The sequence below is a fragment of the Ochotona curzoniae genome, unplaced genomic scaffold, assembly GCF_017591425.1.
Source record: "Ochotona curzoniae isolate NIBS_2020 unplaced genomic scaffold, NIBS_Ocur_1.0 scaffold_1037, whole genome shotgun sequence".
Classification (NCBI taxonomy): Eukaryota; Metazoa; Chordata; class Mammalia; order Lagomorpha; family Ochotonidae; genus Ochotona; species Ochotona curzoniae.
This window is the reverse complement of record NW_024467083.1, coordinates 34,221,540-34,248,263: the sequence shown is the minus strand read 5'-3', so window position 1 is coordinate 34,248,263 and position 26,724 is coordinate 34,221,540. Positions and strand designations below refer to the sequence as shown.

Here is a 26,724-nt window from a genome sequence, read left to right as displayed (position 1 = left end):
GGCAGGGTTGTCTTGAGAGAAGCCAGCTGACTGGGAAATGGGGACGGAAACCTTGGATACCTTTTGAGTTTTGTGCTGTATGTATTCTAATCCTAGTTTAAGCCAAAAAAAAAAAAAAAAAGTGGACTTACCTCTTGTGACAACATATGTCACATTCTCTCATACCCTACTTAAATATCTTCACAGTAAAACCAGAATCTGCATTCCTAAAATAAATAAATAGGGCCCTGTGCGATAGCATAGTGGTTAAGGTCTTTTGCCTTGCACACGTCGGGATCCCATATGGGCGCCGGTTCTAATCCCTGCAGCCCCACTTCCCATCCAGCTCCCTGCTTGTGGCATGGAAAGGCAGTCAGGGCAGCCCAAAACCTTGGGACCCTGCACCCACGTGGGAGACCTGGAAGAGCTCCTGGCTCTTGGCTTCGGATTGGCTCAGCTCTAGCAGTTGTGGCTGCTTGGGGAGTGAACCATCTGATGGAGGATCTTCCTCTCTGTCTCTCCTCCTTTCTGTATATCTGCCTTTCCAATAAAAATAAATAAATCTTTTTTAAAAACTAAAGTAAATAAATAAACATACAAGAACCTGTATTTCTAGCATTCACCAAAACAAAGAATTGGCTAGTCCTGTCTAAAAAAACCATCATCCCATATGGATACTGGTTTGTGTCCCAGCAGCCCCACTTCCCATCCAGTTCCCTGCTTGTGGCCTGGGAAAGCAGTTGAGGACGGCCCAAAGCCTTGGGACCCTGCACCCACATGGGAGATCCAGAGGAAGCTCCTGACTACTGGCTTCAGATATATAATTGACAAAAAGACATCCTCCAGAGTATAATATCAGAATTCCTTCAGGCCCGGCACTGTGGCCTAGCAGCTAAAGTCCTTGCCTTGAACGTGCAGGGATCCGATATGGGCACCAGTTCTAATCCCAGCAGCTCCACTTCCCATCCAGCTCCCTGCTGGGATTCTGCACCTGCGTGGGAGACCCAGAAGAGGATTCTGGTTCCCGGCTTCAGCACCGGCCGTTGCGCTCACTTGGGGAGTGAATCATCGGACGGAAGATCTTCCTCTCTGTCTCTCCTCTCTGTATATCCACCTTTCCAATAAAAATAATAAAGTAAATCTTTAAAAATAAATAAATAAATAAATACACCTTTATAAAAAAAATTCCTTCAAAACTCCTCTCTGGATATTCCTACCAGAGAGTCTTACTTTGGGAATCCCATTGGGGTCCAGACATGCTCATTTTAGGTAACTGTTCAGTGAGACTGATTGTGGCGAGGCTGGAAGTGTCTGCCCATCTCCTCTAAAATGTCTTGCCAACCCAGTGTGTGTTTGGGGTTTGTGTTTGACATACTCTTTTTATTATTATTATTATTATTACTATTCACTTTTTATGGGAAAGATAGATTTACAGAGAGAGAAATTGAAACAAAGACCTTCTACCCACTGGTTCCCCAATAGCCAGAACTGAACTGATCTGAAGCTGAGAGTCTGGAACCTCCTCCAAGTTTCCTCCTCCAAGTCTCCCACGTGGGTGCCAGGACAGAAACCAGCATCCATATGGGATCCGGGCATAGGATCCCTAAGCTGAGGATTAGCCCATTGAGCCATCGCACAAGGCCTGACATACTCTATTTTTTTTTAAGATTTTATTTATTTTTTTATTGCAAAGTCAGATATATAGAGAAGGAGGGACGAGAAAAAGATCTTCTGTCCAATCATTCACCCCTCAAGTGACCACAATGGCCAGTGCTGCACCAATCCAAAGTCAGGAGCCAGGAACTCCTCCAGGTCTCCCACATGGGTGCAGGGTCCCAAGGCTTTGGGCCATCCTCAACTGCTTTCCCAAGCCACAGGCAGGGAGCTGGATGGGAAGTGGGGCTGCCGGGATTAGAACTGGCAGCCCACATGGGATCCCAGCGCGTTCCAGGCAAGGACTCTAGCTGCCAAGCCACCTTGCTGGGCTCAGGCCTGACATACTCTTCATATACAGGTATACTCTTATAGTTTTTTGGGGGGTGGGGGACACAGGCCCTGATGTTAAAGGAGAATATGACAGCTCATTTGGTACCATAGCAGAAGAAAGACTACAGAACAAACTGGGGAATTGCCCGAATCAAATGATGACAGCAAAAAAATCTTGGTGAATGGAGACTTGAGGCTTACGATGTCAGTCAGTGGACATTGGGTAGGCGACATCATCCTTGGATTGGTGAAATCGACAGCATTCCAGAACTATCCAAACGACTTGAGCAGAACCCTCAGAATATGTACACATTGAGACTCTGGGTTGATAAGAGGTGGCGGTTCCTCATCCCTGGGTACTGGGATGTGTGGAAAGTCGTGGGTGGCTTCTCCCTTTATCTCTCCCCTTCCCCCAGAAACAACAAGAAGAAATAGCAAAATTGGAAACAATGAGTTCACCCAGTTTTCCCTAAACCTCGATCGTTCTCACCCTGATCAACCATGTAATTATTATAAAAAATAAAAAGAATTTTAAAAAAGAACTTAGTTACTTCTTTCCCTAAGTGCCCATTGCAGCTGAGCTTGGGCCAGGTGGAAATCAGGAGTTGGATACCCAATCCAGGTCTCTCAGCTAGGTAGCAGGGACCCAGGTATTTTAGCTGTGACCTGCTGCCTCCCAGTCTTTGTGATTCTAAACCAGAATCTGGATTAAAACATGCTGTCTCTTTAAGATCTGCTGTGGTTGCCCCGCCCTAGGAAGGAAGGGAAGGTCAGCTGAATTCAAGTCATGTGACTCGGCAACCTTCCACCAGCTGAAGTTGGTGCTGCATGTGCGGCTGTAGTGAGCCGGGTTGGGGCTGGGGACATCGCGCCCCCGGCCCCATGCTCCTCTTGGGTCTACTTCTGTTCTCAGCCCCGTTCGGCCTGTTAGGGGAAGAGACTCGACTGGTAAGGGCTCTGGGGCGAAGGCAATGGAGCTTTCAGGAAATGCCTCCCTTGCAGGGTGGCTGGAATCTGGGGCAACCACTGGATGGGAGTGGGAAGGGTGGCTGCGAAGGGAAGGGCTGTTTAGTCCGGGAAATGGGGGCAGTCAGGGCTCCATGGAACAGGATTGGGCAGTAGCCTGGGACCTGACTCAGCCCTGGGTGCCCCAGGTGCAGGTGAACACTGGCCTTTTGTTGTCTCCCTGCTGTGCCCTTCCCACCTCCCCACTTCCATGGGGCAGTCCCGGTTCTGCCCCTCTGCCCTTCCACCCTGGGGTCCCCTTGGCTCCCACGCATTCCTCTCGGCTGGGCTCCAGAGTCCCACACTTGCTCAAGTCCCGTCCCTCACCCTCAGGTCTTTCCTTTACCTGTGACTCCTGTCTCTCCCACCCTCCCCTGTTCTGTACATCAGGTGTCTCTCGAGGTCATCCCTGACCATTCAGGCCCCCCCGAAAATCTGCTTCACATCCGGGCAGTGGGCGCCAACTCCACACTGCATTATGTGTGGAGCAGTCTGGGCCCGCCAGCCGTGGTGCTGGTGGCCACGAACACCCCCAAAAGCCTCCTAAGAGTCAACTGGAGCCTGCTGCTCTCCCCTGAGCCCGATGGCGGCCTGGTGGTGCTCCCTAAGGACAGCATCCAGTTTTCTTCTGCTGTTGTCTTTACACGGGTGAGCAGGTGGTCAGGGGGGAGGGAAGAGAACCAAGGAGTGGGTTCAGCCCAAGATAGACTGGGGGCTGATGGGCTGATGGGCAGGGACAACTCTAATGGGAGAGCCTGCAACAGGTGGAGAGTGGGCAGGTGTGACTCAGGACACCAGACCTGAGGCAAGCCCAGATCCATCCCCTTCCCCAGCTGCTTGAGTTTGACAGCACCAATATGTCTGACGCGACAGCAGAGCCCCCTGGAAGACCTTATCCTCCCTACTCCTTGGCCGAGTTCTCCTGGAATAGCATCAACAACACGCTGGATCTTGCCACTCTGAGCGCTACATTTCAAGGCCGTCCCACGCGTGACCCCACCAAGTCCTTTGCCAATGGCAGTCTGACCTTCAGGGTAAGGGTGTGGGGAAACCACAAGGAACTCCAAAGGCTGGTATATGTAGGGTAGGGGGCTAAGGATAGCAGTAGCCCTTGAGCACTATTCCATTCGCTTCCTTCCTTCCTAGGTTCAGGCCTTCTCCAGATCTGGCCGGCCAACCCAACCCCCTCGTCTCCTGCACACGGCGGACACCTGCCAGCTAGAGGTGGCGCTGGATGGGACCTCTCCCAGGGGAAACCATTCCCTGTTTGGGTTGGAGGTCGTCACCTTGGGGCCGGCCCCTGACTGCCCCACAATGAAGGAACAACACTCCATTGATGATGAATATGCACCTGCTGTCTTCCAGGTCAGGCTCCCATGGACAGTCGGGGGGAACCTGGGTGGTACCCTATGAGGGCCTCAGAAAAGTGCTCTCATTTACCATTTGGCAATACTTCTCCTTTAAGTGCTGGGCTCTGTGTGCAGGAGTCCCACCTGTCTCCGCCCTCCCAGGACACAGGACAAAAGTCAGGGCAGTATGACTCACGCTTTGGCAGACAGGGGATATGCAAGGGCCAGGAGGCTCAGAGGACGGTGCTGAGTGCTGACTTGCCAGACTGGAAAAAGGGTTCAGGACTCTTCAAGCTGGAGTCCCTGTTTCTGTATGGGGGTGAGGTGGTAAGGCAGTGGAGGTCCCCATGCAAGCAGGCCTGGGACTCAGGATTCCTGCTGCCCCTAACGTGTTGCTGGTCATAAGCTAGAGGCTGGGAGGGGATGGGAAGGAGGAGGAGGAGAGGGGCTGGGCATACATTGCTCTTCACCCTGCCGTGTCTGTCTGCCTTTTTCCTCAGCTGAACCAGCTGCTGTGGGGCGCTGCCCCATCAGCCTTTGTGCAGTGGCGCCCAGTGGCTTTCTCCCAGAAGCACGGGGGTCGGGAATCCTCCCTGCCATGCCAGGCGTCCCCTCTTCACTCTGCATACTCACTCCCTCAGTCACCCATTGTCCGTGCTTTCTTCGGGTCCCAGAACAACTTTTGTGCCTTCAACCTGACATTCGGGGCCTCCACAGGTCCTGGCTACTGGGACCAAAACTACCTCAGCTGGTGAGAGCCAGGGCATGGGCCCAGGGGCTGAGGGCGGTGGGGAGGACATTGCAGAGCAGGATTGCCAAGCCTCCCAGGCTCCTCTCCTGCACCTGCTCAGCCCTCCCTTTCTCTCTGCTTGATCTAGGTCGATGCTGCTGGGTGTGGGCACCCCTCCAGTGGACACTTTATCTCCTCTAGTCCTGGGCATTATGGTCGTGGCCCTGGGTGCCCCCTGGCTCCTGCTGCTGGGGGGACTGGTGATTCTGTTGCTGCACCGCAAACGGTATTCCGAATACCAGTCCTTAAACTGAAGCCCACTCTCCACAAGGAGGGTTGGCGAGTGCTTCACCTACCCCATTGTGCTTTGGATCTCTGGAGCCGAAGAGTCAACATCCCCACCTGGTCCTTTTCTCCCATTTCGCTTCTCCGCAGAACTCAGACCAACCTGAACTTCTGGGACCCCTAGTGGTAGGGATGGGCAGGGCTTACTTCCTACCTTGGAGTGGGGTCAAAGGCAGTTATGCCAAAGGGAAGTTCACCCTTGGTGGTGCTTCCCTTCCTGTCACCCCCATTCCTCTCTGATGGGACTCAACAGAACTGAGCAAAAGGCCTTTTTTAAAAGGGCTGGCTAGACCTCATGCGGTGGCCTAGAGGCTAAAGTCCTTGCCTGGAACGTGCCAGGATCCCAAATGGGCACCAGTTTTAATCCCAGAAGCTCCACTTCCCATCCAGCTCCCTGCTTGTGGCCTGGGAAAGTAGTTGAGGACAGCCCAGTGCTTTGGGATCCTGCACCCACGAGGGAGACCTGGAGGAAGTTCCTGGCTCCCGGCTTTGGATCGGCATAGCATCAGCCATTGCGGTCACTTGGGGAGTGAATCATCAGACAGAAGATCTTTCTCTCTGTGTTTCCTCCTCTCTGTATATCTGACTTTGTAATAAAATAAATAAATAAATCTTTGAAAAAAAAAAAAGGTGGATGAGCCCGGTGGCGTGGCCTAGTGGCTAACGTCCTGGCCTTGAATGTACCAGAATCCCATATGGGCACCGGTTCTAATTCCAGCAGCTCCACTTCCCATCCAGCTCCCTGCTTGTGGCCTGGGAAAGCAGTCGAGGACGGCCCAATGCTTTGGGATCCTGCACCTGTGTGGGAGACCTGGAGGAGGTTCCTGGCTCCTGGGTTCAGATCAACACAGCACCGGCCATTGCGGTTACTTGGAGAATGAATCATCGGACGGAAGATCTTTCTCTCTATCTCTCCAGCTCTCTGTATAACTGACTTTGTAATAAAAATAAATAAATAAATCTTAAAAAAAAAAAAGGCGGGGGGGGGGGCGGGCGCGGGGACTGGCTGCCCTGGAAGGCATAAAAATAGAAATATTTTTCCACAGGATCCCAGTCTCACTATGTGAGTGCTGTGCAGCTGGGTTGGGGGCTGAGCCAGGGCACAGGGGGGCTTAGAAGGCAGCTTCTGTTTGAGGCCGGGTTTCCTCCCTGGACCTCATCCTCTCCCTCACTGTGGGGCCCCGAGCTCTTGTCAACCTCCATTTGTTGCTGCTCAGGGCTAAGAGGTTTCCCTCTTAGCAGGTGCAGCCTGAATCCAAAGAGAAAGCCACTGGGGGCAAACAGGAAGAGCCAATGCGAACTGTAGTAGCACTTTATTGTTACATTGTATCACCTGCACATACACTGGATGGACAGGAGCCACTCTGCCATACAAGCAGGCTCCAGACACCATGTGCTCACACACATACATGCAACACACACACCCATGACCCTCTTGAGAGACAGAATTCCCTGTCTGTCCTCCCCGCATACAGGAGAGGTAGGAAATTCTAGTGGCCCATAAAGGTTGGATGGAGGAAGCAGTTGTTTTGGACTGGGACAACTGTAAGCGATTTCCCAAAAGGCTGTGACCTTGGAGGGTCCCGAACCCAGCTCCCCCAGAACAAGAGTCTTGATTTGATCTCATGCTCAGCCACCTGCCTTTGGGCATAGGCAGTATTTCCAGTTTTTTCAAGGCCCCGTCCCCGCCGAGATAGGTGAAAGAGGGGCTTTGGCCTTGCCCCGTGACGGCGGCAGAGTTCTGCAAAGCAGTGAACCCGCGAGGGAGGCTGGCTGCTCAGGCGCTGGGTCCCTGCGAAGGTGAAGGGCAGCACCCGCTCTGACCAATGGTCAGGGCTGGGGTCGAAGTCCAGGCACGCAGCCCCGGGACGGCTCAGCCCCACGGGCGGGGTCTGTGCTCGGCTGCGGAGCGGGCGTGGTCCGGGTAGTCCAGGCGGCTCTCCGAGGCGGTGAGCATACGCTCTGGCTCCACGGCGAACATGTAGTAGAGGTTCCACACCAGCATGCACAGCAACGGCAGGAAGGTGAGGCCGTATCCGAAGCCGCGGAAGGAGCGGCCCACGGCGAAGGTCAGCCAGTAAATCAGCCTGTGATGATGGAGAAAAAGCTCGGGCTACTCTCGAGAGAAGGGTAGCTGCCCGCTGGCACCGAGACTGGGCAGTGTGCAAGGCGAGGCCTGTGCCCTTGGCTGGGACTTCTAGCTACCACCAGCCCGGCTTTGCGCACTTCCTGCTCACCAGGCAGGGTGATAATCAATGGAAGTGCACGGGTTGGTCGTGTCTTCCCCACACCCCTCGGAGATGAGTGTACCAGTGCCGCCCTCTTTTATGTATTTACCTTTCAAGTTGTAAGTGAAGCGATTTTTTTTTAGAGCCTTCGGCCCAGCAGTTAAGACACCCTCCTTCCTTACAGCAGTGTCTTGGCTGCACCCTAATTCTGGCTTCCTGCCAGTGGTGCTCTAGAAGGCAGGGGATGGGTGACGGCTCAAGGATCTGCCACCTCTGTGGGAGACCTCAGTGGAGTTCCTGACTCCTAGCTTTGGCCTGTCGCAATTGGAGAGCGAGCCAGTGGATGGAAGTTGTGCTCTCATTCCACACCCACCCTAATTTCTCAAACAATCAAAAATTTTTTTGAGTGGACCTTACACATAACTCAAAGGTCAATAAGGTAATAGCTTCCTGGCCCGATTCCATTCTGTTCTTCCCCATCTCCACCCTACCTAGGCATCCAGTATTAGGGATTTTATGCACTGATTTTTTTTGCATAGATAAACAAAACTTTTTTGTTTGTTGATTTTTCTCCCATTTGATAATACTCTATCTTGGAGATAATTTCATGTCAGCATGTAAATAGTTGCCTCATTCTCTGATAGCTGTAATGTGGTTCTGTTGCATTTGATCCCAAAGGGGGATAAGTCAGACCAACCAAAGTCAACCTGGGACACAACAAAGCCATGCTTTGAACCCAAGCCTGCGCATCAGCCACACTCAGACCAATTTAGAAGGAATGAGTTAGGAAATCAGCTTCAAGAGGGTATGAGCCAGCATTGTGGCATAGCAAGTAAAGCTGCTGCCTGCAACATCATTATCCTAAATAGGCACTGGTTTGAGTCCCTGGCTGCTTCTGTTCCCATCCAGCTCCCTGCTAATGACCTGGGAAAGCAGTGGAGGATGGTTCCAGTGCTTGGGCTCCTGCACCTACATGAAACACCCAGGAAAAGACTCCTTGGGGCCAGTGCGGTAGCCTAGTGGCTGGGGTCCTCACCTTGAATGTGCCAGGATCCCCTATGGGCACCAATTCATGTCCTGGCTATCCACTTCTCATCCAGCTCCCTAATTGTGGCCTGGGAAAGTAGGAGAGGATGGCCCAAAGCATTGGGACCTGCACCCGCGTGAGAGACCCAGAAGAGGTTCCTGGCTCCTGGCTCCTGGCTTCAAATCAGTGCAGATCCAGCTGCTGCAGCTGCTTGAAGCACGAATCATTGGTTGAAAAATCTTCCTCTTTTTTTTTTTTTAAGATTTATTTTATTTTTATTGGAAAGGCGGATATACAGAGAGAAGAGACAGAGAGGAAGATCTTCCATCTGATGATTCCCTCCCCAAGTGAGCGCAACAGTCGATGTTGTGTCGATCCAAAGCCAGGAGCCTCTTCCAGGTCTCTCACACAGGTGCAGGGTCCCAAAGCCTTGGGCCGCCCTCGACTGCTTTCCCAGGCCACAAGCAGGGAGCTGGATGGGAAGAGGGGCTGCCGGGATTAGAACCGGCGCCCATATGGGATCCCGGGCGTGCAAGGCAAGGACCTTAACCACTGCGCCATCATGCCGGGCCCAAAATCTTCCTCTTTGTCTCTCTCTCATCCCATCTTTCCTGGCAGGGAGCCAGGTGGGAAGTGAAACAGCTGGGACATGAATTGGCGCCTATATGGGATCCCAGCATGTACAAGGTGAGGATTTAGCCACTGAGCCATGGTACCGGGCTAAGTGTTACTGTTTGAAGAAGCACCGTGAAGAAAACCTTTGAATCCTCCCAATTTTGTTATAGAAACATGAAATGGGAAGTCTGCGGTTGGCGCAGTGGCTTCACAGACGAATTCTCAAGATACCAGTGTTGGTATCCCATGTGGGTGTCAGTTCATGTCCTGGCTGCTCTACTTCCCATCCAGCTTTCTGCTTGTGGCCTGGGAAGACTGTAGAGAACAGCCCAAAACCTTGGGATCCTAACCTGCATAGGAGACCTGGAGGAGGCCCCTGGCTTTAGCTCAGCTCTGGCCACTGTGGCCACTTGGAGAGTGAACCAGGAGATAGCAGATCTCGTTCCCTCTCTTTGCAACTCTGAGTTTCCAAGTAAAAATAAATAAACCTTAAAAAATAATGAACTAAAATGGGAAATCTCAACCACTGAGTTCCCTTTGGCTCCTGGGTGATTCTTTTAGCTCAGGATAACATCTACCTGATATCAGTATTCCCCCGGGGTTATGAATGGGAGGTTGGATGATGTAGGAGGAACGTATTAGGAAACCTATGGGGAGAAATGCAAAGCTGCATGGCAGGCAAGAGGCCAGCTGACCACAACGCAGTCATCAGAAGTCCCAGGAAGTCCAGTTGCAGCTCAGTGGGCATATCTAGGCTGTGAGAGCGACCTGAAATCCTGTACTGAGAACAGCAAGAGGAAATTTAGTTGGGGGCTGAGGGGAATTCAACAAGCTCCATTTGGGTTTGGAAATTCAAGTTCACATGAAAAATAAATCCTAAGGATTCCAGGCAAAAGCAAGCTTTGACTCAAAGGAGAATAATAAGGCTGCCAAAGGGGCCAAGGTGACCCTGATCAGCACGACCAAGATGGCACCCTCGCTGCTGCTTGTGGCTTACTAGCAAGATTTCCTGCCCAGCTGAGGGGGCCAGGACAATGAAGGGTGCAGGGCCACGTAGCAAAGTAGAGATGGTGAGTGGGGAGACTTGACAGATGTCATCAAATATTGGAATCTGTCCTGGGCAGGTCTGGAGAGTGATCGAAGTCAGGACAGAAGGTCTAACACAATATGAAAAAGAATGTCCTAATAACAAGTTTAAGAAGTAAAACCTAGAGGGGGAACCTGGCGCGATGGCTCAATTGACTAATCCTCCTTTCACAAGCACTGGAAGCCAGCTCAGGTCCCAGGTGCTCCACTTCCTATCCAGTTCCCAGTTCCCTGCTTATGGTCTGGGAAAGCAATGGAAGATGTCCCAAGGCCTTGGAACCTTGCACCCACATGAGAGACCTAGAAGAAATTCCTGGCTCCTGGTTCCTGGTTTTAGAAGGGCTCAGCTCTGGCTGTTGTGGCCATTTGCAGAGTGAACTAGTAGATAGAGAATCTTTCTCTGTGTGTCTCCTTTTCTCTGCAGATCTGCCTTTCCAATAAAAATAAATCAATTAAAAAAAGAAAAAGAATGAAGCATTTGATCACAGGGCGTATTCAGCTGGAAGCTAAAAGCAAACACAACAACAACAACAAAACACTGGATCCAAGTCCCCAGGAGGAGTGGCTACACCAGGTACCCCAATCTCTGTGACACTTGAAAGCCTTCTAGTCCTGTGCTGGTAAGTTGTCTCTGAAATCAACTTCCTACTGGAAGCCAGAGGAGCTGACTACCTCCTCCAGGTGAGGACAATGCAAGAGAGGATTCTAGCTTCATCTCTCCAGGCATATGTCTAGGCTAATTCAGAGTCAGATGCACAGGGGCCTGGTTCTGCTGCATGACTTCCCACTTACACACACACACACACACTTGCACACACACACACACAACTCCCACCCCAACTCACCGAGAGATGGCAAAGAGGCCTGTGAGCAGAGGCAGCAGCTTGAGGGTGTCCTGGGGCAGGTAGGTAGACAGCACAGCCAGGTTGAAGAAATACAGGATAAAGAGTTGGACAGACTGGGCCACATAGCGCCGGTGAATCTCCACCTCCCGCCGAGGCTCCCCGAAGGGCCGCAGGGCGGAAAAGCATATCAGGCTCAGCCCGTATACCAGGAGCCCTGAATAGGGATGGGAAACGCACAGGGGTCAGAAGAGGCAGGTACTAGTGTCTGGGCCAGGAGGTCCTGACAACAAGTGGGGGAGGCCCTAGTGGGACCAGTCTGAATGAGAGTGCGTTCTCCTGCCCTTTTCAAGTCTATGTCCTGGGTACCCCCCTCTTCTTCTCCCTGGTCCCCTGGGACTCACCCAGTACGATGGGGAAGGTGGCAAAGACCCCACAGCGCAGCGTATAGATCAGGCGAGAACTCATGGTAGGCAGCCGTGGGGCATCGAAGGGCAGGAAGGCGTAGGCTCCGTACAGCAGGCATGGGAAGAGGATGAGGGCGGCTCCCACTGAGGCCACGGCCCTCAGTCCCTCGCGGCCACCACAACCCCCGCAGCCTGCACAGGACCGGCCGGGAGGCTTGACCACCGCCTCAGCCCACCTGCACTCAGGGGGATCAGGGTGGGGAAGCCGGGCAGGGGGCAGCAAGGCTCGGCGTTCCCCCTCCGCTGCCTCACAGCGCACAATGAGATCTTCCTGGGGCCGCCGCTCGATGCACTGCAGATCGATGGGCACGAAGGCCCGGGCTGCCTTGGCAGGCAGCGGATTGGCATCATCCTCAGGCAGCTCCTCAGGTTTGATAGGTGGCTCTGATTCCAGAGGTTCCAGCTGTATATCCCTCCAGCCCGGAGGATCCGGGAAAGGGGCACAGGGCTGGGGCTCGGTGCCCCAGGGCAAGGTGGCAGCCTCGCTCACGGTGCTATCAAGACCATCCTCGGCTGCTTCTTTGGTTGTGGGAGATCCAACTGATAACTCCCCCTGGAGAGACCCAATTCCAGGAAGGTGGGACTCGGTCCCACCTTCACCTTCTGGCTGCCGGCCATTGGGAAGCAGGTCCTGGGGGGGTGGGTTCTTCTCGGGGGCCTCGGGCAGCTTCACTTCCAGTAGGGCCAGGGTCTCGGGCTCGGTCATGCTGGAGCTTCCACGCTGGGGGTGGGCATCCAGTCTAAGGTCCTGTCATCCTATGTGAGTGGGAGGGGCTGCAGAGAGGAAAGTTTCATGAGATTCCCCTGGGCCAGGGCCCCTTCTGGCACCTTAGGGAGAATGTGGCTCAGAGGAGGGTGTTGAAACCGAGGAAGGTAGGAGGGAGCTGGAGTGGAGGCATGCATGCTTTCAACACAGGAAGCTGTCTGGCAGGAGGGGGTGAGTCAGGGGCACAGGCACTGCCCTCAGTCAGCCCCCACCCAGGCCTTCTACCTACTCTACCAAAAACCCCCAAACTCAAGGCTACCAAAATGCAAGAAAGGAAAGAAGAGGAGAGGAAGCACCTAGACGATAATCAAGGGCTTCTTTCTCACCAAGGAGCTTCCTGTGGATAAAGCAGCAGCCGGTCCCTCCACCAGCCTTACAGATCCTGCCTGGGACTCCCCTGGCAGATACCAGTCACCACTGATGGGTCTGTCCCCCAAGGAGCTGGCAGCTGCAGGGCACCCTGCCCTCGCGTCTCCAAGTGGAGTATATGGCTGGTCTCCAATTTTCTTGCTAGCTCATCTGGGTCTGTTCATTCGTGGCCTGACTTCCATGCCTTCTTTCCCTGTCCCATCTTTCTCCATTCCCTGCCGACCTCTATTTTGGGGCCTCTGGAAGGGGCCCATTCCCCCTCAAGTCTCCCCATGGCATCTGGGTCCAGGACACCCTCTTACTTTGAGTCTGGAGAGAGGCGGAGGGTCGCCAGCGTTCAGGAAGCAGCTTCCCAGCTCTCTCGCTGGTTCTGCAAGTATTTCTGTCGACTCTCCCTCGCTTTACCAGTGTTTCCAAACCTGTCTAACCAGAGCAGGTGGGGCCCTGATTAAAGGGGCAGGCCCTGCCCTGCTGAATCTGCCGACCGAAAAAAACCTTGGAGGCAGACATTGTCCTTTCTCAAAGTGGTGGTGGAGTGCAGCGGTGCCTGGAGGCGAGTTTGTGTTCTGAGCACCTAAGATGTCTGAAGACTCTCCCCATTCAGGAAAGCAAGAAGAGAAAGAGGAGTTTTGTGTACCAAAGGGTGTTTGGAATCAGCTGGTTACAACCAGGAGAGAGCTGGAATTTGTACGTTTACTCATTCCATAAATATTTATTGAGCACTTGTTCTTAGCCTCTGTGCTAGGCACTGACACACAAGGACAAGTTAAGATCTCTGTTCTTTGAGGGTAGCAGATACTAGTGGAAGACTAGCAGTGAGATAAGGCTGTGTCAGCAGAGATGACACTGGAGCTGAGCTCCGATGGGACACCCGGGACACAGGCACTGAGAGTGTTCCAAGTAGAGGAACAGTGGAGTGGTGGGGGGGAATGCTAATGGGGGAAAGACTCACATGTTGCTGTTACAGGAACAGAAAGAAGGCGGGGAGTTGGACCCAAGAGTACAGTGATAAGAAGGGGAGGGGTTAGGTCTTCGTCATAACAGAATGTTTTGCTCTTCAGATTTGGTTTAAAGTTCAGAGAACAGGAGTTGTTCAGATATCATACATGATTTTTGCAGTGCGAGGCTCAGTGTGCAGAAAGGGGAGAGGGTGGCTTCTTTTTCCTTTATTTATTTATATATTTATTTTTATTGGAAGGCAGAGCTACAGAGAGACAGAGAACAAGAAAGAACCATCCACTGATTTGCTCCCCAAGTGACCGCAACAGTCAGAGTTGAGCCAATCTGAAGCCAGGAGTCAGGAACTTCTTCTGGGTCTCCCACACAGGTGCAGGATCCCAAAGCTTTGGGACATTCTCAACTGCTTTTCCAGGCCACAAGTAGAGAACTAGAAGAGAAGTATAACAGCCGGGACATGAATTAGCACCCATATGGGATTGTGACAGCAATCACAAGGTGAGGATTTAGCCCCTGAGCCATTGCACAGGGCCCTGCTGTTCATTGTTAGGGCCCCTATTGGGTACTTCCACTGCAGGGGTTGCATGCATCGGGTCCCAGGTCATAGTGGTCTTCCAGCCTCTCCCCTATCTGAAGTTTGCCTTGCCCTGCTTCGATAATTGCCAAGCAACTTCTTAAGAAAGCTCACCGAGTCGAGAGAGCAATGCAGTGGCCCCTCTGGGGTGTGAGAGCTCAGGACTCAAGTGGTCACTGATCTCCCCAGTGGATAACATCTTGGTGTTATCTTGCTGGGAGCTTTGCTCAGGAACCCCAGGCTCCCAGCCAGAACTAACTACCTCCCAAGTAATCACATCATCATCATTAAAGTTCCCAAAAGAAGATGGCATTGTGAACCAATCAAGACAGCCATGAGTGCTGGGCATCAACCAGGAATTTGCCCACAAGCCAAACACCTCCTTCTGTACCCCCCCACTTCATCTAGGAGAATCTTTACCCATAATCTCTGGAGGAGTCCTGGAATGAGCTGACAGTTGCCCAGCTCTTTGCTCTACAGTTTGTGGTAAATACCTAGGGTCTTTACCCACGCCAGCATCAGGACTTGCAGAAGCCGGAAACACTGCTGTGTGTTGGGTAAAGTAGATCCCAATTTGGGGCTTCTACAGCAATTTCTCCAACCAAATTTGGGGCTGTTGTGTGACAAGAGCCCTAAAATCATCTGAGTTTTCTAGGTGTCAGCGACAGGGTTTAAAATTGCCTTTCTTTCTTTAAGATTTATTGGAAAGGCAGATATACAGAGAGGAGGAAAAGCAGAGAGAAAGATCTTCCGACCGATGATTCACTCCCCAAGTGAGCGCAACGGCCGGTGCTGCACCGATCCAAAGCCAGGAACCAGGGTCCCAAGGCGTTGGACCATCCTCGGCTGCTTTCCCAGGCCACAAGCAGGGAGCTGGATGGGAAGTGGAGCTGCTGGTATTAAAACCGGCGCCCATATGGGATCCCGGCGCGTTCAAGGCAAGGGTTTAGCCACAAGGCCACCGTGCCTGGCCCTAAATTGCCTTTCTTTGTCCCAGAACTCAAAGCATTAGCTGGAAGACAGCAGGTGTCCAATAACTGCTTGACGGGCCGGGGCAAGATGGGTAGATATGGAAGCCGGATATTTTTTGGCAGGGAGAGCTGAATCGTGTTTTCCAGGGCCTGACTCCAAGTTGAAGCTCGGCCATACCCAAGGAAACTTTTGCATACACTTCTTTTCGTTTAAATTCTGGAATAAAGGGAGAAATGGAGTCATATGAAAGCGGCGTGGCCCAAAGAGGAGTGGGTGTGTGTGAAGCAGCAAAGGGGCAGAATGACGGCCCAGAGGAGCATCGTGAACCATGCTCCTGCGGGGAGCCTTCTCGCCGGGAACTAGAGCGGCTCTAGTCACCTCCCTGGCTCCCGTCTGTTCTCCGGTAGCTTTGTTAATAAAGTTTTTTTCGCAGGGACTTGCAAAAACCGGAAAGAGGTCATGCTGCTCACTTAGTTCGGGCTACTTCCCGGGAGGGAAAACGAGTTTCGCGAGATTTGAGAGCAGCAGCCGACTGGCCCGCCACAGGACGGCTGCTCTCGCGAGATTTGGCAGGTGGAGGAGGAGCTGTCTCGGGCAGCCGCCTCACAGCGATGGCGGCCGAGCAGGGCCGGCGGCGGTGGCGGCTGCGGCTACGGCCGGAGACGGCAGTGGTGGCGGTAATGGTGGGTGGTGGGGGCTTGTGACCGGGAGCCATCCCCGGACCCGGGCACCATGAGCCAAGGCCCCCCCACGGGGGAGAGCAGCGAGCCCGAAGCAAAGGTCCTCCACACGAAGCGGCTTTACCGGTGAGAGGGGCCGGGGCGTGAGTGCAGCCCCGGAGGGACGTGGGGGGGATGGAGCGGGGCGGGGCGTCCGCGCGGGCGGGGCCGAGGTGCAGACTTGGGGTGCAGCGCGGGCGGACCGGGCCGATTTTGGAGGGAGCAGGTGGGGGCGGGGCCGTCACCCCGGGGTGGAAGCGAAAGGCGGAATTGGGTGGGTGGGAAGCACGTGGAGCACTCCCCGCGCACCGAGTGTAGGGCGGGCAGGAAGCTTTGCCGAATTGGGGTCTGCGGGTGCTGGGTAGGTGAGGGTCCGGGATAGGAAAAAAAAACAAAAAACAAAAACAAAACCCAGGCGGGAATGGTGCTTGGAATTCTGTAGGCTGTGCAGAGAAATGTGCTGGAACTGAAGCCCGGAGAGCGAGGTTCGGGTCCTAGCTTTCCCCCTCTGTCGCGGTGTGACCTTGAACCTCAGTTTCCTTGTCCTTAAAAGGAGAGGTCTGGGTGAGAGCCTCCCTGAAGGCCCCTGTGGCTGTAATAAAGGCAGTCTGTCTGAATGAGAAACGTGTGGACCGTGAAGGACTTGGGACCTTAGTGTCCTAACGACGTGAGAACTCTTTTTTTTTTCCTCCTCCGGGTGCCTGGGCTAGCCTACAATCTCTCACCAGGCAGCCTCCTCCATTCCTGGCTTCTGATTCCCACGGTGCCACCCACACTCCGCAGCCCTGTGTTTGGGAAACAGGCCATTCAAAACCTCTTCCCACCCAGTGGGGGAGGAGGAGGAGACTGTGTATAGGTCATCTGGGTCGTGGGCACCAGAACAAGATCCAAAGCAGATGAAATATAGATAATGAATTGAGGTGGGTTTGGGGCTTCTCGGGCTCTGTAGAGCAGGGTGTTTGCTTGAGAAGACCACCCTGGGACAGCCCAGCTGGGGGCTGCCTCTGAGAGCAATCCAGATAGGGTTGACTTTTTCTCCTTGTAGAGGCACACTGCCTGCTCTGGCTTTGCAAGCGGGCAGGCAGAGGGGAACATGGGCTCCTCCAAAAATAGAAGCATGATCCAACCAGGCAGCCCCTGGGTTCCCACTGTGGGCTGTCCCCACCGGCCTTGAGCTGATGAGGAGCTCCGGGAGGGGCCCATGGGCCCTGGCAGACAGAGCGTGGGCAGTGTCTGCAGCATTCCTTATTTGTCTCCAACTCTCTGGGGGTTGGCTCTGGTCATCCTTGAATTCTCAAATCTAGCTTTTTCCAGAAACAGCACCTCACAGTGTAGTGCATGTGTGGTTTGCATGCCTGCCTGCATGAGGACGGGGGTGGCGGGTGGGGGTCTACCTGGGATTGTGTGTTGTTGATTCTGAGCAAGGTGGAAATTTGAGCTAGTGTCTGTTTTTATTATTTATGCTAGCAGTGGAGATTGGTGGGAGAAACTGGGCAGAGGGGAGGGGAAGGGAAGGTCTGATTGCTCTGTGTTGGCCAGGCTTGTGACCCTAAGCTTCAGTCAGCTTGGAGGGGTCCCACACCTAGCAGTTTATAGGTGGGATAGCTGGAGAGACACAGACACTAATTAATGAAGTCAGTGACCCAGTTATCTCTTTGCAGAAACACTTCATTTTTTTTAAACTTTGTGCTGGGCATGGGGTTACAGTAAGGAAGGAGACCCAAAGCAAGTTTCTAATTTTAAGGGAGATCAGTTCAGCCGACGAGAGCTCAGGATGATAGAGAATGGGAAAAGAGTGCGACTGCGCTCCGCTCAGAGCATGTGTGGTTGGAACTTCCTGGAGTGGTGGTTATTCAATTTTTTTGGATATTAGCCTTTTTTGGGTTGTCCATAAAAACACACATGCTCCCCATTAGAGCTGTCTGTCCCCTGAAATAAAAACCCTGCCCTGAAGGCTCAGCTGGCACAGAGCAGACCACGCTGCTGTCTTGGCTTCAAGGGCCAGGCTGGCTGGAAGCAACTGGGCGCTTGTTACTCTGGTGTTGGAAGTGCTGAGTGAAGGGAGGCTGCTGCAGTCGCCCGCCAGCTCAGGCAGCTTTCCGTGCTGGGCTTACCCTCTGAGCTGCCACCGCCACTGGATACCAGCCTGCTGTGTGTACCACTTTCCCAGGAGTACATCCTGGTTTGTCCTGGGACTTGTCCCTCTGCTCCCTGTTATTTGGTCACATTGGTGTCCCCAGCCATGCCTGGTTCTCCTGGCCTCACAGCTGCTGCCTGGTACCCTCTGGGTTTTGCCCTTCCAGAGAGGCATGCTCCACGGTACGGTTTCTGTGGCTCTCTGGGCCTGGGTCTCCTATTCAGTCCATGACACTGGTGAGTGCCTTATGGACTGGGTAATGCAATCCTTTCAAGGCAGGCCATGGTGGGATTCCTAAACTGAGACTTAAGGAAGTGAGATATTTTGCCTAGAGGCACAAAACTGATGAGAAGCAGAGCTAGGATTTTTTTTTTTAAGATTTATTTTATCGGAAAATCAAATATACAGAGAGGAGGAGAGACAGAGGAAGATCTTCCGTCCACTGATTCACTCCCCATGTGGCCTCAGCGGCCGGTGCTGTGCCGATTTGAAGCCAGGAGTTTCTTCTGAGTCTCCCATGCGGGTCCAGGGTCCCAAGGCTCTGGGCCATCTTCGGCTGATTTCCCAGACCACAAGCAGGGAGCTGAATGGGAAGTGGAGCTGCTGGGGTTAGAACCAGCGCCCATATGGGATCTCGGTGTGCACAAGGCGACAACTTCAGCTACTATGCTACTGTGCCAGGCCCCCAGAGTTTTGATTTGAACCCAGGTTTGAACCAATGATTCCTTGCCTACTGAAGACACAATTCCTTCTGCAGAATCCAGGAACATTTGCAGCTGAATAGCTCAGCTTCTTTCCCATACCCCATAATTCCACAGCCAAATAGGAATGCCTTTCCTGTATGTTGCATATCAAGCCCCTCACATCATATTGCTCATTCATTCATTCCCGGGTGATGTACGTCCTCCCAGCTCATCTTTCGGTTCTTTCCCTTCACCCTCACAGCAGTGCTCTGGGGTGGCTGCTGCTGTAAGCGCCATCTTTATCAATATGAGAACTGAACTTTTCAAAGTTCAGGCTGCTTGCCCCAAGCCACAGAGACAGTAAGAAAGCCCTAGCCAGGCCTCAGACCCTAGATTGTTGGGCCTGTCATCACAGCCCATGCACTTTGCATTGGGAGAGCTTGGCTGTTTGTTTTCTGTGACGTGATGATCTGTGGTAGGGTACTTTGTCGTGATGGGTTTACCTGGATGTTGTGTACTGTCTAGCAGTCTCCATTAAAAATTGCCAGCAGAAATGTGTCCGTCATGTCCCAAGGTGCCCTGGTCAGGGGTACTGCTGTGTTAGGATTGAGGATGGTTTCATCGTGTTTTTGTACATAGCTCTGCCTGCACTTGTCTCCTTGCCTTGGTACTGCTTAGCAGCAGTTGTGTCACGGCCATGTCCCAGTCTTCCAGGTGGACCGTGCCCATGGCTCAGGGGCTCTTTACCTGTGTTTCCCCGCAGGGCTGTGGTGGAGGCTGTGCATCGACTTGATCTCATCCTTTGCAACAAAACTGCTTATCAAGAAGTGTTCAAACCTGAGAACATTAGCCTGAGGAACAAGTAAGCTGGGAACGGCAAACCACGGGGTGTTCCTATATTCCCTGTTTGGGTGCACACCGCTGCCTAGAAGCACCTGTCTCAGTGGGCGAGAAAGGGGGGGAATCCCTCATCCCTTAAGCAGCTTCTACATTTGATGGACTGGTGCTGGCAGAATGGCATTCAAGTCAGAGGAGTTGACTACTCCTCTGAGTGAGGGAAGGGGGTCTAGTGGTTAGGGCTGTACTTGGGTGTCTGAGTCCCAAGAGAAAGCCTGGGTTTGCTTCCTGGCTCCAGCTTCCTGCTGGTGTGACCCCCATCAGGTGGTGGTGCTAGCTTAGTCAGTTGGGTCCCTGAGACTCCCGAATTGAGTCCTTGGCTCCCAGTTTCACCTGGCCCAGTCCAGGCAGTTGTGGGTGTTTAGGGAGTGAACAATAGCTAGAAATGTTCTCTCCCTCTGCTTCTTTATTTTTTTTTTTATCCTAAAAAGCAGAGAAAGAAAGCAAAGGATGAAGAGGGAAAATGAGGATTATTGTAATTCTGTTTTTAAGCCCTGTATCTTTTGAATATAGATTATTATTTTTTTAAATATTTATTTTATTTTATTTATTTAGAGATTTATTTTATTTTTATTGGAAAGGCGGATATACAGAGAGGAGAGACAGAGAGGAAGATCTTCCGTCCGATGATTCACTCCCCAAGTGAGGGCAATGGCCGATGCTGTGCTGATCCGAAGCCAGGAGCCTCTTCCGGGTCTCCCACATGGGTGCAAGGTCCCAAAGCTTTGGGCTGTCCTCGACTGCTTTCCCGGGCCACAGGCAGGGAGCTGGATGGGAAGCAGGGCCGCCGGGATTAGAATGGCGCCCATATGGGATCCCGGGCGTGCAAGGCGAGGACCTTAACCACTGCGCCATCATGCTGGGCCCAATATTTATTTTATTTTTATTGGAAAGTCAGATATACAGAGAGGAGAGATGGAGAGGAAGATCTTCCGTGTGTTGATTTATTCCCCAGGCGGCTGTGACGGCTGTAGCTGAGCCGTTCTGGAGCCTCAAGCCTCTTCTGGATCTCCTACCAGGTGCAGGGTCCCAAAGCTTTGGGCCATCCTTGACTGCTTTCCCAGGCCACTGGATGGGAAGCGGGGCTGCCGGGATTAGAATCAGCACCCATATGAGATCCCAGTGTATGCGAGGCAAGGACTTTAGCTGGTAGGCTACCACACCTGGCCCGATTATTATAATTCCTTTAAAAAATTATTTAGTGTAAAAGTTATAGAGAAGGGAAGAAAGAGAGATCTTTCATCTGCTGGTTCATTTCCCAGATGTCTGCACCAGTTAAAGCTGAGCCAGTTTGAAGCCCTGAGTTTTTTTTTCAAGTCTCCCATGTGGGTACAGGGGCCCAGATAGTTGGTGCTGCTTTTCCAGGTCTTTCATAGGGAGCTGGATCAGAGCTGAAGCAGCTGGGACTTGAATCAGTGTCCTTATCGGATGCTGGTGATGCTGGCGGTGGCTTTATGCTCTATGCCACAATAACACCCCAGTTACAATTTTTACTGTTTACTTCTTTATAAGAATTTGTTTTTATTTTAAAGGCAGGTTTACAGAGGAGTTAGAGATTTTTCATCTACTGGCTCACTCACCAAGTAGACGCAGCAGCAGGAACTGAGCTGATCTGAAGCCAGGAACTTTTGTGGATCCCCCAGTGGTTACAGTGGCCTAAGGCTTTGGGCTTTCCTCCTGTGCTTTCCCAGGCTGTAAGCAGGTAGTCTGGGTTAGAAGTGGAGTAGGCAGAGCTTAAACTGGCATCCATGTGGGTTGCCAGCACCACAGGTGGAGGGTTATCCTACTATGCTACCACACTGGCCCCACTACTTTCCACTTCTATCATTTGGGGCTCCCACTGTCTTCCTAGACAGCTGTTGTTCTCAGTTACATTGGCCCTGGATGTCTCATGGGACACAGAGAGATTCGTTGGTGAAGATGTGGGTAGTGTTTCTCCTTGTGCTCAGTTCTTGTGTCTCCACCAAGGAATGGGCAGTCTCTCATGCTTCTTCATGTCTTCCCAGGCTGCGTGAGCTCTGCGTCAAGCTTATGTTCCTGCACCCAGTGGACTATGGGAGGAAGGCTGAGGAGCTTCTGTGGAGAAAGGTGTACTATGAAGTTATCCAGCTTATCAAGACTAACAAAAAGGTAAGGCCAGCTCCTTGGTCCTAGAATTTGGGAAGTAGGTTCTTCAGGCCTCTCTCACCAAAGGAGAAGAGAGCTAGGGGACTAGGTGCAGGGTGTGGTTGGAGGCAGAGGATGTGGTGAATGGCAACAGCAAGGAGGAAGGGAATAGGGCATGATTCAGATTGGAGAAGGAGGCCTGGTCCCAGCTTGGGAGACCAGAGATTGCTGTAAAGGTAAGGGGAGATGGAGAATGCATCCCAGAGCCCATAGGGCAGGTGGACTTTCTCAGTGTGATGGCCAGGTTGGCAGAGGGGCCTGGTACTGTGGACTTCTTGCTTAGCCAGGCCTTTTGCTCTCCCCACCTCCAGCACATCCACAGCCGGAGCACATTGGAATGTGCCTACAGGACCCACCTGGTGGCTGGTATTGGCTTCTACCAGCATCTCCTTCTCTATATCCAGTCCCACTACCAGCTCGAACTGCAGTGCTGCATTGACTGGACCCACGTCACCGACCCCCTCATAGGTCAGTGAACCCTGCCTGCCTGGAGGGCTTGAGACGCTCATGCCAGAACCCTCCATCTTCTACCCCTCAGGGATCTTGTCGTTCCAATGCCAGCTGACCCTAAGGAAGGGTAGGGGCCTGTTTGTGAATCTATGGACTTGACAAGTTGTTTCCTAGTGATTGACAATTGAAGTATTCAAATCTTTTCAGAAACATTGAGAGAACTATAGACAGGCTTTCAAGGTAGTGATAATCCCTTCCAGCTGACTGAGGTGCCAGCAGGTGCAGTTTGAGTTCCTTTTTTGGTTGGTTGTTTTCAGTTCAGTTGCCCTTTGGAGCTCCTTCCAACACGCCTTGTCCTCTGGCCACACCACCAGTCCTCACCAGGACAAGACCCTGTGTTAGGGGAGGACACATTGTCCCTGCCACCATGTGGCAACTCTTTCTGATCTCAGAGCCTCTGTGGTTTAAGCCCTTGAAAGGATCCTATGCAAATAAAACAGGCTGGCACTTTGCAGGGGGTTAAGGCACCACCTGTGGTGCAGGCATCCATATCAGAGCACCAGCCAAGTCCTGGCTGCTTCCTGCTAATTTGCCTGGACCTCTACCACCCATATAGGAGACCTGGGTGGACTTCAGGTTTCTGGCTTCAGCTTGGCCTGGCCTGACCTGGGTCTTTGAGGCCATCTGGGGAGTGAACCTGCAGATAGAATATCTCCATTGATCCCTCCATCACTCAGACAATCAAATAGAAAATAAAGACAAAAGTGTTCTGAGATGGTGTCCAGTAGCTTTTCCAGATGGCCAGAGGGATCCGTAGGTCCCAAGGTTCTTTCAAAGGATTGATTGAGGAACATCACTTTAGATTGTTTCTTTATCGGTTTTCTTTTTCTTTTTTTTTTTTTTTTTTGATTTATTTTTATTGGAAAGGCAGATATACAGAGAGGAAATTCTTCCATCTGATGGTTTACTCCCCAAGTGGCCTCAACGGCTGGAGCTGAGCCAATCTGAAGCCAGGAATTTCTTCCAGGTCTCCTACACGGGTGCAGGGTCCCAAGGCTCTGGGCCGTCCTCAGCTGCTTTCCCAGGCCACAAGCAGGGAGCTGAATGGGAAATGGAGCTGCCTAGATTAGAAGCGGCACCCACATGGGATCCTGGCGCGTTCAAGGAGAGGACTTTAACCACTATGTTATCGCACCAGGCCCATCTTTATCAGTTTTCTCTGTTCTCCAGCCACAGGTGACTACAGAAAATACTGGAAAAGGTTTTGTGGACTAGGAATTGCACCTCCAGTAGAGAGGCCAAGAAGGGAAGCAATTAGAGGATGGTCTCTGTTGAATCCTGGCTCTGCCATTTACCAGCTATGTGACTTTTGAGTCCCTCAGCCCTGAGAGGGATATTAAGAATAGCTTCTGTCTGAAATTGCTGTATGGATGAGTTAAGTGGATGCTATAAAAGACTCAGAGCAGTACCTGGCCAGTAGGGAAGCTACCTCTCAAAGGGCTTGAGCTCTCTGAGCCGAAGTTAGTGGGCTGGGTAGGTGAGGGGAGAAGTGCCAGTCCACGCCTCTTCGGCTTTGGCAATTATGGGTTCCTAGGCCAAGCAAACTTCCTTGATCTCTCAGACTGGTCAACATCAACGCTTCTCCTTGGGCCATGTGTACCTCCTCTAGCTTGAGGCTAGGAGCAGTTGACTTGGCCTCATTCACCTTCCATTCTTGGGCAGCTTAGTTTTCCATCTAAACCCAAGCTCTTCTACCTTTGAGGATAGGCAGCTCCTCCCCAGGTCCTCAGTCTTGCTGATACTGGAGCCTCCCAGCTTCCTGCTTTCTGGAAGTCCTGTGGTGGTCTTTCGGGTGGTCTTCCACAGGGTGCAGTTCTGGATGGAGGGCCTTCGTCGCCTTCTGGCAGTTCCTGCCTGTCCCTGTGGTGAATCCCTCAGTGAGCTTCCATGTCTCCCTGGTCCCTGGACAGATGTCTTCCGTGTGCCAGACCACAGTGCTCCAGGGCTGGTTCTGGAGTCTCGAGCGCCTTCCTCCCGTCCCCAGGAGAGGTGTTGCCCTCAGGTAGAGAAGCGAGAAGTGGTTCTCAACTCATCTCTTTCCCTTGCAGGATGCAAGAAGCCGGTGTCTGCCTCAGGGAAGGAGATGGATTGGGCCCAGATGGCATGCCACCGATGTCTGGTTTACCTGGGGGATCTGTGTAAGAGCCTGCACTTGTGCGTCTCTGTTCTGGGTTACACAGCAGGCTGCTTCAGTCGCTGGCCCTGTCCTTGACATAACTGCAGAGTAGCAGTGGTTTGGTTCTTAGGAACTTTGCCCTCTGGGCTGCTAGTGGATTTCTGTGAGGCAGAGAGGATCTGTGAATGTGGGGGGTGGAGAGGAAAATGTCTGAGCTTTGAGAAAGTCAGGGTGGTAAGTCTGTTTCAGTCCTGGGTTAGAAACATCTAAAGTATGTTTCTTCTTGGAGGTTTTTCCGGTTTCTATGGACTCCCTCCTGGAAGAACCGGCACTTCAGCAGGCCAGGAATTGGATAGAGCCGAGGTAGGGCTCACCTGCTGACGGATGTCACTAAGGGTTAAGAAGTGCCCTCTTGCTCTGTGACCCTGAGGCTCTGGTTTGGACAGCCAGCTGCTCCTCCGCTCCTCCTTGGCTTCTCCTCAGGATGCTGCTATATGGCTGCTGGGCGTCGTTATGTTGACCTGAACCAGTTTCTCTCCCATTCCTAGTCACTCCTAAACCCTCATGGGCAGAGTGTGCCAAGAGTCAGCTATTCCTATGAGACCAGTGCGTCATTAGTAGTCTTATCTTTAGAATCAAGTGATTACATCACAGAAGCTAATAGCACAGTCTTGGCCAGCAAGTAGATGTGCTGTAGCCCTACGTATTGGGAAGAAATTGTCAAGAGGAGCCTGTTTTTGTTTTTAAGATTTATTTATTTGAAAGCGCAGTTACAGAGAAAGATCAAGAGATCTTCCATCCTTTGGTTTACGTTCCACCCTTCAAAATGGCTGAAATGGCTGCACCTGGGCCAGTCCAAAGCCAGGAGCCAGGAACTTCTTTTGGGTCTCCTGTGGTTGCAGAGGCCTAAGCACTTGGGACATCCTCTGCCTTTTTCCCAGCCGCATTAAGGAGCCGAATCTGAAATAGAGCAGCTGGGACTCAAGCCAGGGCTCATATGGGAACCTGGGACTATAAGCAAGAACTTTACCTGCTGGGTCACAACGCCGGTCCCAATCCTGTTTATTTTACAAATTCTTTGTACTGTTTTTGTTTTAAATCTACCAGTAAGGCAGAATTGGACAGTTTGCTTCTAGTCGTGCAGGTTTAGGGCTGTACCAGAATCAGCACCTTGCCTGGGAGCTCAGATGCCTTCCTCCCAGGATCTTGTTACAGCTGCTCCAAGTGCATTCCCAAATGATTGGGAAGAGTTCTCTGAAACCCAAAATAGTTACATTTTCTCTCATCCTATCTTTCCTGCAGCACGATATCAGAATGAATTAGCTGGCGTAGACACTGAACTGCTAGCTGAGAGATTTTACTACCAAGCCCTGTCCGTGGCTCCCCAGATTGGTAAGTGGACCCCAGATGGGCCTCATTTTGCAAGAGGTAGATGAGGCTGTTGAGCTGGTGAGCAGCTCTTACCTCCCCAGACCCCACTCCCAGCTCTTTCTTCTTCTGGGTGGTGTGGTCTCCCTTTGGAACCCATGCTCAGGAGATGGTGGGAGGGAAAGAGAGGTGGCAAAGTGTCAAAGTAAGAGGGAGGGAGACAGAAAAGAAGGAAGGGAAGAGATAGGCTTCCCTGGCCCCAAGGTCTCTAGGAAGAAGAGACTGCTTCAGCTCCCCACACCGGAGTATTGGTAAGAGAAGGGGTGTGACACTGTGACAAGAGTGTAGGCTGGGATTGAGGAGAGGACTCTGTGGTATGTGTTGGAGTGGGGAGCCCTGGCACACCAGGCGGGAACTGCCTGGTAGGACATGAGGAAAGGTCGGTGATGCCCAGAAGAGTAAAAGGTGAAGTGGCTCACCTGAGACAAAGCTGTTCTCCCAAGTCCTCTGACGCGTAGGGTCAGTTGGGCTGGGCAGCCTCGGCCAAAGCTGGTGTCCTCAGACTGTGTGAATTCTCTTTGTCCCCAGGAATGCCCTTCAACCAGCTGGGCACGCTTGCAGGCAGCAAATACTATAATGTAGAAGCCATGTACTGTTACCTGCGCTGGTAAGTGCTTGCCAGCTTTCTCTAATCCTGCCCTCAAGTGTCTGTCCCTGTTGCTTTGTTTTCTGCCTTCCCTTCCTCCAGCTTCCTGCTGTCCTAAGTAAAAGAATATTATGATAGAGGGGGTTCCTGGGCTCAGGGATTCCCTCCCCTAACCCTGTTGCATT

At 52.3% G+C, this 26,724-nt stretch overlaps 3 protein-coding genes across 8 annotated transcripts in view; 2 read left to right on the top strand and 1 right to left on the bottom strand.

Annotated features, from left to right (window-relative positions):
* Positions 1-2,766: 2,766 nt before the first annotated feature.
* Positions 2,767-5,754, top strand: LOC121168368 (glycosylated lysosomal membrane protein). 4 transcript variants are annotated; one of them, XM_040998405.1, is made up of 6 exons: positions 2,767-2,913; positions 3,361-3,618; positions 3,804-4,004; positions 4,117-4,335; positions 4,961-5,070; positions 5,198-5,461. In XM_040998405.1, exons 1-6 carry the CDS (start codon positions 2,794-2,796, stop codon positions 5,361-5,363), a joined length of 1,074 nt encoding a protein of 357 aa, XP_040854339.1. In that variant the 5' UTR covers positions 2,767-2,793; the 3' UTR covers positions 5,364-5,461. The 4 variants fall into 4 exon arrangements, with proteins under 4 accessions (XP_040854339.1, XP_040854336.1, XP_040854337.1 ...); XM_040998402.1 differs by having other exon boundaries at positions 4,820-5,070; XM_040998403.1 differs by lacking the exon at positions 4,961-5,070 and having other exon boundaries at positions 5,198-5,754.
* Positions 5,755-6,957: 1,203 nt separating this feature from the next.
* TMEM79 (transmembrane protein 79) lies at positions 6,958-12,365 on the bottom strand. Its single transcript, XM_040998924.1, has 3 exons — positions 11,597-12,365; positions 11,196-11,409; positions 6,958-7,481 (listed from the first exon to the last, which is right to left on the bottom strand). Exons 1-3 carry the CDS (start codon positions 12,363-12,365, stop codon positions 7,268-7,270), a joined length of 1,197 nt encoding a protein of 398 aa, XP_040854858.1. The 3' UTR covers positions 6,958-7,267.
* A 3,511-nt stretch (positions 12,366-15,876) lies between these two features.
* SMG5 (SMG5 nonsense mediated mRNA decay factor) overlaps positions 15,877-26,724 on the top strand; it is a 28,346-nt gene continuing 17,498 nt past the window's right edge. For 2 of the 3 annotated variants that reach the window (XM_040998244.1, XM_040998242.1), the window contains exons 1-7: positions 15,877-16,103; positions 19,600-19,698; positions 21,740-21,863; positions 22,211-22,367; positions 24,458-24,547; positions 25,828-25,917; positions 26,482-26,560. In XM_040998244.1, coding sequence (XP_040854178.1) covers positions 16,030-16,103; positions 19,600-19,698; positions 21,740-21,863; positions 22,211-22,367; positions 24,458-24,547; positions 25,828-25,917; positions 26,482-26,560 — 713 coding nt within the window. In that variant the 5' untranslated portion in view covers positions 15,877-16,029. The remainder of the gene's footprint in view (positions 16,104-19,599; positions 19,699-21,739; positions 21,864-22,210; positions 22,368-24,457; positions 24,548-25,827; positions 25,918-26,481; positions 26,561-26,724) is intronic. The other variant, XM_040998243.1, reaches the window with a different exon arrangement.